This window comes from Cololabis saira, chromosome 21 (genome assembly GCF_033807715.1).
Source record: "Cololabis saira isolate AMF1-May2022 chromosome 21, fColSai1.1, whole genome shotgun sequence".
NCBI classification, from domain to species: domain Eukaryota; kingdom Metazoa; phylum Chordata; class Actinopteri; order Beloniformes; family Belonidae; genus Cololabis; species Cololabis saira.
The window spans coordinates 1,262,746-1,276,298 of NC_084607.1; the positions used below are offsets into that span (position 1 = coordinate 1,262,746).

At 44.5% G+C, this 13,553-nt stretch overlaps 1 protein-coding gene across 2 annotated transcripts in view; it reads left to right on the top strand.

Annotated features, from left to right (window-relative positions):
- The window catches only part of casc3 (casc3 exon junction complex subunit), a 29,616-nt gene that overhangs the window by 5,290 nt on the left and 10,773 nt on the right, over window positions 1–13,553 (top strand). For both annotated transcript variants that reach the window (XM_061711554.1, XM_061711555.1), the window contains exons 2-6: window positions 2,085–2,109; window positions 2,200–2,255; window positions 8,743–9,033; window positions 9,128–9,276; window positions 12,193–12,378. In XM_061711554.1, the coding sequence (XP_061567538.1) occupies window positions 2,085–2,109; window positions 2,200–2,255; window positions 8,743–9,033; window positions 9,128–9,276; window positions 12,193–12,378 (707 nt within the window). The remainder of the gene's footprint in view (window positions 1–2,084; window positions 2,110–2,199; window positions 2,256–8,742; window positions 9,034–9,127; window positions 9,277–12,192; window positions 12,379–13,553) is intronic.

The window sequence follows — 13,553 nt, forward strand, 5'->3', positions numbered from 1 at the left end:
GGGGGACTAGGGACCAGTTTGGGGGACTAGGGACCAGTTTGGGGGGACTAGGGACCAGTTTGGGGGGGCTAGGGACCAGTTTGGACCAGTTTGCGGGGACTAGGGACCAGTTTGGGGGACTAGGGACCTGTTTGGGGGGACTAGGGACCAGTTTGGGGGGACTAGGGACCAGTTTGGGGGGACTAGGGACCAGTTTGGGGGGACTATGGACCAGTTTGGGGGGGCTAGGGACCAGTTTGGACCAGTTTGCGGGGACTAGGGACCAGTTTGGGGGGACTAGGGACCAGTTTGGGGGGACTAGGGACCAGTTTGGGGGACTAGGGACCAGTTTGGGGTGACTAGGGACCAGTTTGGGGGACTAGGGACCAGTTTGGGGGACTAGGGACCTGTTTGGGGGGACTAGGGACCAGTTTGGGGGACTAGGGACCAGTTTGCGGGACTAGGGACCAGTTTGGGGACTAGGGACCAGTTTGGGGGGACTAGGGACCAGTTTGGACCAGTTTGGGGGACTAGGGACCAGTTTGGGGGGACTAGGGACCAGTTTGGACCACTTTGGGGGGACTAGGGACCAGTTTGGGGGACTAGGGACCAGTTTGGTGGGACTAGGGACCAGTTTGGTGGGACTAGGGACCAGTTTGGGGGGACTAGGGACCAGTTTGGGGGGACTAGGGACCAGTTTGGACCAGTTTGGGGGGACTAGGGACCAGTTTGGGGGACTAGGGACCAGTTTGGGGGGACTAGGGACCAGTTTGGGGGGACTAGGGACCAGTTTGGGGGGACTAGGGACCAGTTTGGGGGGACTAGGGACCAGTTTGGGGGGACTAGGGACCAGTTTGGGGGGACTAGGGACCAGTTTGGGGGACTAGGGACCAGTTTGGGGGGACTAGGGACCAGTTTGGGGGGACTAGGGACCAGTTTGGGGGGACTAGGGACCAGTTTGGGGGGACTAGGGACCAGTTTGGGGGGACTAGGGACCATTTTGGGGGGACTAGGGACCTAGGTTTGATTCCTCCGGAGGTTGGAGGTTTGATTCCTGTGTACTAAAAATAAAATATTATAATTAGGTGTAGCGTTAAGATGTGACTGCCCCGTCTCAAACACCGGCTAGATTCTGACTACCGTATCTTCACGACCATAAGGCGCATGTAAACGTCTTATATGTTTTTCCAAATATGCCCAGTGTGTGTTGTTATTGTCGGGCTGAGACCAGGACAACAGCTAGAGAGTACAGTTACTGTTATTTAAATAAATAAATAACAGTAACCGTACTCTCTAACGTAGCCAGGACCAACTCGCGACGAGCTGTTGACAGTCCCTTTATTTAACTCCCATAAACAAATTAACGAAAGGCTTGATTATCGTTGTGCGTCAAATCCACGCCCAGCGTGCGCCGCAGGTTGCGCCGCGATGAGCTCTCCACGGTGCACACCACGCCGTAGCCTGCTAGCACCTCCCACAAATTGTAACTACGACCCAACGCAGACCGAGAGGCTGTGATTGGTTCGCTTGGTAGCAACGCATTTCTGGTTCGTGAACCAGTCGTGAACTTTCAGCCTCTTCATGTGTGTGATTTTTTTTTTTTTATATAGTTGTCCTTATCTCTTTGATTCACTGTAACCGGAAAAGTCGGATAAACCATTCAGGAAAAGATCGCATCCCTCTAGCGCTCTGGGGGGGTTTTGCACCGCGGAGAGATGGAGTGATGGAGAAGTCCGGAGGATTCGCAACAGTGTCACGGCAACGGCGTCAGGGCCACGGCGTCGCGGCAACGGCGTCAGCTCTGCCTCGGTTTAACGCAGAGCCATAAATTAGGCTTAACGTGTCTGCTGGCACTGTTGTTCAAGCTTTCGCAAAAGCCGGCATCATTTCTATTTTTAAATACGCACACTTTTATGCTTGTGAGTGTGTTGTTGTAAGGCAGCGCCATATGTGTGTAGACGGCACCTTTTCGTACGGTGCGCCGTATGGTCGTGAAAATATGGTAAATACCCTGGTGGATTCCTGAGGGTAGATTCCTGCTAACTGCCTCCAGTGGTATTTCCTACCCCAGTTTTACCCCTAACGTTGTGTCTCTGTGGTTGCAGGAGAGCGAGGACGACGCCGGTGAAGGTAAGCTTCTCTTCAGCGTCCAGCTGGTCATGTGACTGTAAACGCCGGTTGCAGGTTTGATTCCCACTGACTCTCGTCTCTCGTTACCAGCGGTTCTGTCGGACTACGACAGCGCAGACCCCGAGGACAACGGATCCCACTCAGAGGTGAGTCCTAGCTACTAGCATCTACTAGCACCTACTACTAGCACATGCTAGCACCTACTACTAGCACATGCTAGCTCCCACTAGCACCTACTAGAACCTCCTCCTTGGTGGTCCATGGTAGTGGAAGGTGACGTAGCTTCCTTCAGAATCAGATCAGGTGCAGTTGATTCCAGATCTGGAGTCAGATCTGGAGTCAGATCTGACTCCAGATCTGATGTTGCATCTGAGTTGATGCTTTGTAGAGGCGGCCACGCCCCCTTCTAGATGCCACGCCCCCCCAGGACACCTGAGTCTGAGTTTTGGGAATGCAGCGTTGGCGGTGGGTTGTTGTAAACGTCATCAGATCGGCGTTGAGCTATTGTTTTGAGAATGTCGATCAAAACCGACAGGGGCGTTATCGGGCCGATACCAATCGGTTGCAGATTGGTAACCAGATTGCTAACCGATCAGTGAATCTCTAGTCTCCGGGTCGGCCTTTTTCTAACCGGAATATCAGCAATAACCCGGTTACACGGCCATGTAAACACCAATAACCCCTTTGAATAACCAGAATTTGCTCATATTCCGGTTTTTAAAAACCCCAATATGAGCCCTGGGTTCCTCCTTTTAAAACCCTAATATTGGGTCATGTAAACACCAAACAGAATATCCCCATCAAACGGAACAGGAATTTGTTTTCTGCACATGCTCTGTTCACAAGGAATCCTGGTCTTTTGAGTCCAGGAAGTTCTTCTAAACACGGAGAAACAAGACCAGGAGGAGACTAATCACTTCATAAATGTAATGAAGGATATGAACATTTCTGCATTTGTAGACGGTAGAAAGTACCGGGATAGAAGATTTACAAGAAGGTGAGAGAAAAGTTATGCGAAGCAGGATTTGTAGGAACGCCAGACCAGATCAAGCTCCGCTGGAAGACCCATAGGCGACTTCTACTGGGCTGTTGATTTTCCTCCGTGCTGCTGCTGTTGTTGTTGTTGTTGTTGTTGTTTTGAATTTGGATACAGGAAGAAGAAGCGGAAATGACGGGAATTGCGTCATCACGTTCTCCACGCGTCACTGGTTTGATCCAGATATCCTGAATGATTAATTACCGTGTAAACAGGGATAACACCGTGTCCTAACTGCACGCGAGCGAGCGTCAGCGACAAAATCAATTCTATGTCTTTATTTTCTATTGGACTGTCCTAACTGGACGTTTTGAGCTGAACATTTGTCGGACGCCCTGCTTCTATTTCCTTCCTGACGCTCGCGTTGAAAGCCGGTTGAAAGCCGGTTGAAAGATGGTTGAAAGACGGTTGAAAGATGGTTGAAAGCCGGTTGAATGCCGGTTGAATGCCGGTTGAAAGCCGGTTGAAAGATGGTTGAAAGACGGTTGAAAGATGGTTGAAAGCCGGTTGAATGCCGGTTGAAAGGCGGTTGAATGCCGGTTGAAAGCCGGTTGAATACATGTTGAAAGCCGGTTGAAAGCCGGTTGAATGCCGGTTGAATGCCGGTTGAATGCCGGTTGAATGCCGGTTGAAAGCCGGTTGAAAGCCGGTTGAAAGCCGGTTGAAAGCCGGTTGAAAGGCGGTTGAATGCCGGTTGAAAGGCGGTTGAATGCCGGTTGAATGCCGGTTGAAAGCCGGTTGAATACATGTTGAAAGCCGGTTGAAAGCCGGTTGAAAGACGGCTGAAAGGCGGTTGAAAGGCGGTTGAAAGCGCTGTAGGAAACAGTCATGATGAGGAACGGCTGATCCTGTTAGTGGAAATGAGAAGTTATCTCTATGATTCCTCCTCAATTCACTACAAAAACCTCAATAAAGTTCAGCTGCTGGAGGAGACGGACAGAGAGATGGAAGTTTGGGTGTATTTACAAGCATGCGATGTGAAAAAGACATTGTGTGACATGTTTGCACGCACGTTACTCTTAAGGCTGAAATATGGTTCTGCGTCAAAATGACGCCGTGCCTTCGGCGTGTGGTTTTCGTCCACGCAGACCACGCGTCGTCACCTGCGGCGTCACTGACGTCACCCCCCGAAAACTGTAACTAGGCGTGGAGGCCACGCAGACCACACGCAGACGGAGAGGGCTGTGATTGGTTCGCTTGGAAGCAACGCATTTCCGGTTTCCGGTTTGAATCAGTAGTGAACTTCCAGCGCTCTTTTCTTCGTTTATATGTTATTTTTTTTGTTTAGTTTTTTTGCACAATAGTTGTCCTTATCTCTTTGATTTACTGTGACCGGAAAAAGTCGGATAAACCATTCAGAAAAAGATCGCTAACTAGCGGCCGCGGGGGTACTGCACCGCGACGAAATGGAGTGACGGAGAAGTCCGAAGGGTTCACGACGGCGTCACGGCTGCGGCGTGTGCTCTGCGTTGGTTTAACGCAGAACCTTAATTCGGCCTTTAGTTGCTGTAATGTGGCTGAAGGCAGAGACGAAATGCATGCCGTTATAACACGGTGTTACTCTTTGGACAGAGAGCGTCCGATGTCACGCAGTGTGACGCGATAGTCGGACGGTCTCATGCAGTTAGGACACAGTGTTACCCTGGCCGCGTTCAGACTGCCAGCCAATATCCGATTTTTAGCCCATCCAGATTGAAACTGGATGACTCTTTTGAAGTCTGAACAGTCCCAAACCGCATGAGATCCGATTCTTGTAAACCAGATGGAAACCACCTCCGGGAGGAAGTTTCATATCCGATCCATATCTCATTTGTGCAGATGCGTCTCAGTCTGAACATCCAAACACTCAGATCGGATATGACTGTCCCAGACGCTCCAAACCACCCGCCCTTTTCCAGTTGTGGAGCTACTCATCCTTTCACAGAGAGCATGTACAATTAGGGCTGAACGATTAATTGCATTTGCGATAATATCGCGATGTGATAAAACGAGATTTTCTAACCGCAAAGGCTGCGATTTGACCAGTCACGTGATCTGGTCACGTTGCCGGCAAAGAAAAAAAGTCAACAGTGCCGCGTGTCCGCCTGTAACCTACTGTATCTACCGTGCCCTCAGGGTTGGGGCTCGGCCAGGCGGGGCTGTATAAATATATGGGCTTTATAAATGTATTAAATATATGAACGCGGAGTCGGCGTGGCGAGGAGCTGCGCGCGGCGCCGAGCACGAGCCGGGTGGACAGTTGTGCTGTGAAGCCTGAATTATGGTCCCGCGTTAAATCGACGCAGAGCTTACGCCGTAGGTTACGCGGCGACGCGCTCCGTACGATGCGCGTACCGCATACCCTACGGCGTAGGTTCTGCGTTGGTGTAACGCGGAACCATAAATCAGCCTTAAACCAGCTGCAGCCCTTTCAGCTCATCAGGAGAAGTTAAAGAGCGGCTGTGAGTTGTTAATTGCTGGTTCGTTTTGTTAACTCTGAGCTTTATTGGTTTGTTTGTTAGTTTGCTGGTGGTTTTTTCTCTCTGTGATTTTTGAGTTATTTATGAAGACGTTCTGAGTTCCCTGTGAGCAGTACTAAAGTTGAGGGGGGATGAAATAAAAAACGGTCAAAATCATCCCCCCCTGAAATAAAAACGGTCCAAATCATCCCCCCTGAAATAAAAACGGTCCAAATCATCCCCCCCTGAAATAAAAACGGTCCAAATCATCCCCCCCTGAAATAAAAACGGTCCAAATCATCCCCCCTGAAATAAAAACGGTCCAAATCATCCCCCCTGAAATAAAAACGGTCCAAATCATCCCCCCCTGAAATAAAAACGGTCCAAATCATCCCCCCTGAAATAAAAACGGTCCAAATCATCCCCCCTGAAATAAAAACGGTCCAAATCATCCCCCCTGAAATAAAAACGGTCCAAATCATCCCCCCCTGAAATAAAAACGGTCCAAATCATCCCCCCTGTAAAACTGCCATCCCTCCTTTCCATCCCTTATGTCATTTCATCAATGAATGTGGTTTTACTGCTATTTCAACATTTAGAGTCATCACCAGAAAAATAACTTGACAATTTTCATCTGTTTCAAGTAAATTTTCACCTGAAATAAGTAGGAAAATCTGCCAGTGGGACAAGATTTATCTTCTTATTACAAGCAATAAAATCTTGTTCCACTGGCAGATTTTTCTACTTATTTCAAGTGAAAATCTACTTGAAACAGGTGGAAATTTTTCCAGTGATGAGTCTTGTTTTAAGTGTAATGAGATTTTTTTACTAAAATGAGACATTTTAACTAGAAATAAGACAAATATTCTTGTTAAGATTGTGAGTTTTTGCAGTGATCCATGTTACTTATCCTGTGAAGGACAGAGTCATATTGATAAGTTCAGAAAAGTGTTTTTTATTGTTGTGTTTTGATGTATTTGATGTAAGCCCAGTGGATATTTAAAGCTTACAGAAGGCTGCATTTAACTGCTGCTATGTCATTCCTGCAGTATTTCTGCAGGTGTTTTGGTCACTGCTATTATTTGTAATATATTATATTATTTGTAATCAGCACAAATTATCTGTCCCCATATGATCAAATCCACCATCCCCCCCGATTTTTTTTCGAGTACTGCCTGTGAGGAAGGTTTTTTGTTCCCTGTGGGTGTTTTTCTATTAAACTACGCCTCGTTTTGGCTAAAGTTTAACCCGGTTTGGGTTCAGAGAGAACGACCCATAACACTCGTGTGTACAGACGTGTGTAGACGTGTTAAAGAGGTAAAGGCACACATTTGTTTTCTTAATTGTTGTAATCTGTGCTTTAAATAAATCTGGCATTGTTTATTATAAAACAGACTGATTTATTGCTTGTGTAGTTGAAAAATACATGAGAACAGGACCTTGAAAAAAATAATCGCATATTAAATCGCAATCGCAATATTGAAGAAAAAAATTCGCAATTAGATTATTTTCAAAAATCGTTCAGCCCTATGTACAATCTCTGATGTCATGTCAAAAACTATTATTTGTAGTTTAAGTGTTGCAAATTCACATTACAAATCATGTTTTAATAGCAGAAAAAAGACCGCATTTCCACGACACGTGCGGGTCGTGTACCCTACGCCGTAGGTCTGCGTTGGTGTAACGCGGAACCATAAATCAGCCTTCAGTCGCGCTGTGAGCCTGAACCTGCAGCCCGTCAGCTCATTTGTTGTTCATTGCTGGTTCGTTTTGTTAACTCTGAGCTTTGTTGGTTGGTTTGTTAGTTTGCTGGTGGTTTTGTTCTGAACACTTTTCTCTGTTTCTCATTTTGCTGGGACCGCCGAGACACAACTTTTGCGGTATGCGTTCATTGTTGTGTCTAAAAATGATGCGCAGTGCCAACCCAATCAGAAACGGTACAGATATATTGGGATTTTTTTATATATATAAAAAAAAATAAAATTGTAAAAAAATAAAGGATCCATAACCTTTGATCGGGTGGGCAGGACGCACGTATTGTTATTGTTTTTGATGTCGCAATTACATGACTTCACACAATACACGCGCTGGGTGACGCCTCCGCTCCGACGTCGTTGCTACGGCAACCCGTCAGATCAGTCAATGATGTGGCCCAGTCTGAACAGCCAGATCCGATATGGACACTTGCTAAAAACAGTGTGGACAGTCAGCCCTGAAAATCGGAATCAGATATGAATCAGATATGAATCAGATTTGCCTGCAGTCTGAACGCGGCCCCTGTTTGTTCACCCATGGAAACGGAATATTTCCAATGTTTCAGTAACCGGAATATTAGCAGTAACCCCAATTTTGACTGATGTAAACGTAGTCAGTAACTGGTTTTGGAAAAAAAAAAAAAAAAAAGTATCAGGTTCTGGTTCTGCAGGGCGTAGAGGAGGAGGGGACCGGGTCAGTCCTGGTCTCGGGTAGTGATGCACCGATTGTTCGGTAACCGAAATTGTTCGGCAAGAAAACACTTTGGGTGTTCGGTGGAATAAGTGGGAAAAAAACCGAACAATTAATAACGGCGTTGTAAAATAAGGAAATAGACTGGCCGCTCCGTAACGGTTGCACCACAAACATAAATCGTTGGCCAACCAAAAACTAACCCCATAAGAATTTTACCAACATTCACCAGGAGGTGGAACCAAAACAACATAATGCTGGAAATTAAAACATGTTCAGTTTTTTATGATCAATAAATATTTTCTACCTTGTAATTTTGTAAAAGATTTTTTTCTTTGAAAAGCCTAAATCAAATGTATTTGATTTATGCAATGGTGAAAAAATTGGCAAAGTAAATGAAAAACTGCTGAAGAACCATGTTCGGTATTCGGCCAAGTGTTTATTATTATTTTCGGTTTCGGTTTCGGCCACAAATTTTCATTTCGGTGCATCACTAGTCTCGGGTACCAGGGGTACCGGGTCAGTAACAGGTTCTGGTTCTGGTTCTCCAGGGCGTAGAAGAGGAGGGGACCGGGTCAGTCCTGGTCTCGGGTACCAGGGGTACCAGGGGTACCGGGTCAGTAACAGGTTCTGGTTCTCCAGGGCGTAGAAGAGGAGGGGACCAGGTACCGGGTCAGTCCTGGTACCCCGGTCATTAACAGGTCTCTGTTTCAGGGCGTAGAAGAAGAGGGCTACAGCGAGGAGGAGGCTCCAGCAGCAGCAGCCAGCCAGACCCAGACCTCTGCTGACCCCCCCACGGAAGAGGGTCCGGGGGACCAGCAGGACCAGGAGGATCCAGACCAGGACCAGGACCAGGACCCGGACCAGGACCCGGATGAGGGGGTGGAGGAGGTGGAGGAGGAGGTGGATGTGGAGGTGGAGGACGGAGGGGGAGCCGGGAAAGAGGAGAGCAAAGCTGAGGAGAAGGAGAACCTGGCAGGAGAGAGACAGAGTGGAGACGGACAGGTGAGAATCCAACCATCATCCATCCATCCATCCATCCATTAATCCCTCCATCCTGACCTGTCCTCCCTCATCCCTCCATCCCCCCATCCCCCAGGAATCCACAGACGACCCTGAGACTAAAGTCGGGGTGAAACCCGGGCAGCGATTGGACGATGACGAGGACCGGAAGAATCCGGCCTACATCCCCAGGAAGGGTCTGTTCTTCGAGCACGACGTCCGCGGACACCCGCAGGAGGAGGAGAGGTACAAACTCTGATTCTTCTCCTCTGCAGCCCGGTTTAATATATATATATATATATATATATATATATATATATAATATAAATTAAATATTAATCCATCCCGCCAGGCCGTGGTATACGATCATTATATCACAGCTGAGCGGCGTCTCCGGCCGACGACATGTGATTATTGCTTTTATAAAACAGTTACCAATAATGTAAATATGAAAGAGGAATACACAATCTATTTGATGTAGTTTTTAATTAATCATAAATACATATTATTCAGTAAAAATATCCCACTGTGTAAAACAATAGTCCATATCTCCAGATGTAGCTCCGCTTGTCGGAGACAGGAACTCCTCCATCCATCCATCCATCCATCGTTAGCTCCTCCCCGCTAACGTTAGCTCCTCCCAGCTAACGTTAGCTCCTCCCCGCTAACGTTAGCTCCTCCCCGCTAACGTTAGCTCCTCCCTGCTAACGTTAGCTCCTCCCCGCTAACGTTAGCTCCTCCCCGGAGAGCAACGTTTACCTCAACATGCCTCATTAATTGTTAACGAAAATAAAGAATAAACTTTAACACCAGCTACTTTTTGCTACAACGGAGTATTAGGGCCAAACTAAGACAAAAAAAATGGTATTGCGACAATAAAGTCGTAATATTTTGAGAATAAAGTCGTAATATTAAATATATTATAAATATATAAATATAACTTCACAAGATGCTCAATATTCATTTTAACACAGGGAGAAGATGCTCTTCCTGTTAGAGTTGTCATAAATTACGACTATTCTCGTAATATTACGACTTTATTCTCGTAATATTACGACTTTATTCTCGTAATATTACGACTTTATTCTCGTAATATTACGACTTTATTCTCGTAATATTACGACTTTATTCTCGTAATATTACGACTTTATTCTCGTAATATTACGACTTTATTCTCGTAATATTACGACTTTATTCTCGTAATATTACGACTTTATTCTCGTAATATTACGACTTTATTCTCGTAATATTACGACTTTATTCTCGTAATATTACGACTTTATTCTCGTAATATTACGACTTTATTCTCGTAATATTACGACTTTATTCTCGTAATATTACGACTTTATTCTCGTAATATTACGACTTTATTTTCGTAATATTACGACTTTATTTTCGTAATATTACGACTTTATTTTCGTAAATTACAGCTTTATTCTCGTAAATTACAGCTTTATTCTCGTAAATTACGACTTTATTCTCGTAATGTTAGGACGTATTCTATTTTGACTTTATTCTCGCAACATTATGACTTTATGAGAATGATATATTATTATTATTATTATTATAAGTTTGGCCCTAATACTTCGTCGTACTTTGCTCCCTGCTGTAACCGTCATAAATCTGTACCAGTTGGTTGTTGTCATGGAAACATTGTTGCTTCCCTGACGTGGAATGATCTGCTGTGATGAGACTTTAGAATAGAAGCCTTGGTATAAGCTCATTATAGCACAGTTAACAACCAATCAGATCATTATACCACAGTTAACAACCAATCAGATCATTATACCACAGTTAACAACCAATCAGATCATTATACCACAGTTAACAACCAATCAGATCATTATACCACAGTTAACAACCAATCAGATCATTATACCACAGTTAACAACCAATCAGATCATTATACCACAGTTAACAACCAATCAGATCATTATACCACAGTTAACAACCAATCAGATCATTATACCACAGTTAACAACCAATCAGATCATTATACCACAGTTAACAACCAATCAGATCATTATACCACAGTTAACAACCAATCAGATCATTATAGCACAGTTAACAACCAATCAGATCATTATACCACAGTTAACAACCAATCAGATCATTATACCACAGTTAACAACCAATCAGATCATTATACCACAGTTAACAACCAATCAGATCATTATACCACAGTTAACAACCAATCAGATCATTATACCACAGTTAACAACCAATCAGATCATTATAGCACAGTTAACAACCAATCAGATCATTATACCACAGTTAACAACCAATCAGATCATTATACCACAGTTAACAACCAATCAGATCATTATACCACAGTTAACAACCAATCAGATCATTATACCACAGTTAACAACCAATCAGATCATTATACCACAGTTAACAACCAATCAGATCATTATACCACAGTTAATGACGATGTGGCTCTTTTCAGTATTCAGGCCACGTTTACCCATAGCCGGGTATTTACAAAAACGGATATTTTCCCCTCTACGTTTTCAAAAATATCCTCGTTTACACGGACCCGCATGAAAATGCTGTTAACGTCATGCCAGCCAATCAGAATCCTGGAAAAACATCAACAAATGACACGTGTAACTTCCAGTTAAGGCTGATTTATGGTTCCGCGTTACACCAACGTGTAGCCTACGGCGTAGGGTACGCGGCGATGCGCGCCGTACGGTGTGCGCCGTAGGCTACACGTTGGTGTAACGCGGGACCATAATTCAGGCTTTACTTCCAAGACGGAACCAGAGTCTGAGAGAATTTAAAAACAGGTAAAATAAAAGAAAATATTGACGGTGGCAAAACAAATTGTAAACACAGGTCGCACTGATGACGCTGCTGGTGACGTTTATGTCGCATAATGTGACGTAAATCTCTGTTTTCCTCCATTTTCCTCCGTTTAGACGCAAACGTGAAAACTGAGTTTTTGAAAATCTCCACTTTGGCCGGAGTTTTCAGAAATTATCGTTTCGTTGGAGACTTTGACCTCCGTTTTCGTGTAAACGAACGGCCAAAACGCATGAAAACGCCTCCGCTTTTGCCCCGTGTAAACGGGGCCTCAGTAACACAGTAACCAATCGTGGCTGTTAGCCTCTGATTGGTTGGCTAACCCTGATCTAACCGCCCCGTCTCCTCCTCCAGGCCCAAGGGCCGGAACAGGAAGCTGTGGAAGGACGAGGGCCGTTGGGAACACGACAAGTTCAGGGAGGAGGAGCAGGCGCCCAAGAGCCGCGAGGAGCTAATAGCTATCTACGGCTACGACATCCGCAACGGAGGAGGTGGTGGAGGCGGTGGTGGGGAGAGAACGTTCCGGCAGCGCCGGCCCAGGTACGTCCACAACCCGGCTGGGGGGCCGTTATAGTTTAGTTTATTGATCCTTTCAATTTCCACAACACAAATAACCCAAAGTTCAGGTGTAAATCCCCACTGTAACACAAAATAATGTAATTTTTGATGTGTGTGTGTGTGTGTGTGTGTGTGTGTGTGTGTGTGTGTGTGTGTGTGTGTGTGTGTGTGTGTGTGTGTGTGTGTGTGTGTGTGTGTGTGTGTGTGTGTCTACCGTTTTCGCTTTTAAAAACTATTGCATTTAGGATTGAAAGAATGAAACAAAATACATAGATAAATCCATATGAGAAGTTAGTTTATTGTTTTGCACAGTTTTAAAAATATACAGGAAATATCAAATATAAATACTATACGGTGCAGGAAGAGGCAGAAAACCCAACGGGCTTATTTGAAACCTCCACCCAAGTTATTAACATTTCACATGTTATAAAGAACACAAGATTAACATACAAAAAGTATAACTACACAAAAGTGATGGCAAAAAAGTAATGCAATATATAAATAATAAAGACAAAAGAATAAGTGTGTGTGAGTGTGCATGGGATATTGTTATTCCAACTTGTATTGACTCCTGAGCAAATAAGACTAACGGTAGAAACCCTCACGTCACTATGAGTGAAACACAAACTAAACATGGAAACATATGACACAATTGGGGTTTCCCCCAAAGCATTATAGCATAGCATCTCTGTTAGCATAATGTTTTTCAGAGGAAAACCCTTAAAAAAACAGTCAGTTTTAATACAAAGCCTCGTGCCAAATGTCACACAGGTTCCTTTATTAACAGAGGTCTGCACAATATCAACATGTATAAAACAAATATCCCTTTCCTGCATAACAATTAAATTAAAATACACTGTAATTAATACAATGTAGACAGTAACAGGCAGACTTTTCCACTGAGGTTGACAGTTGTGCAAATAACAAAACATTTGTGACAATCTCAAATAAAACATTCAAGTCAATTTGTCACAAAATAAGCTATATCAAAATCATTAAAAAAATAAATAAATAAATAATCGATATAAACTATATTGTCTCGTTCCATATCGCGTTTGAAAATATATCGATATATATTAAAATCTCGATATATCGCCCAGCCCTAATATATAAATGTGTGTATGTGTGTGTATGTATATATATATATAAATATATAA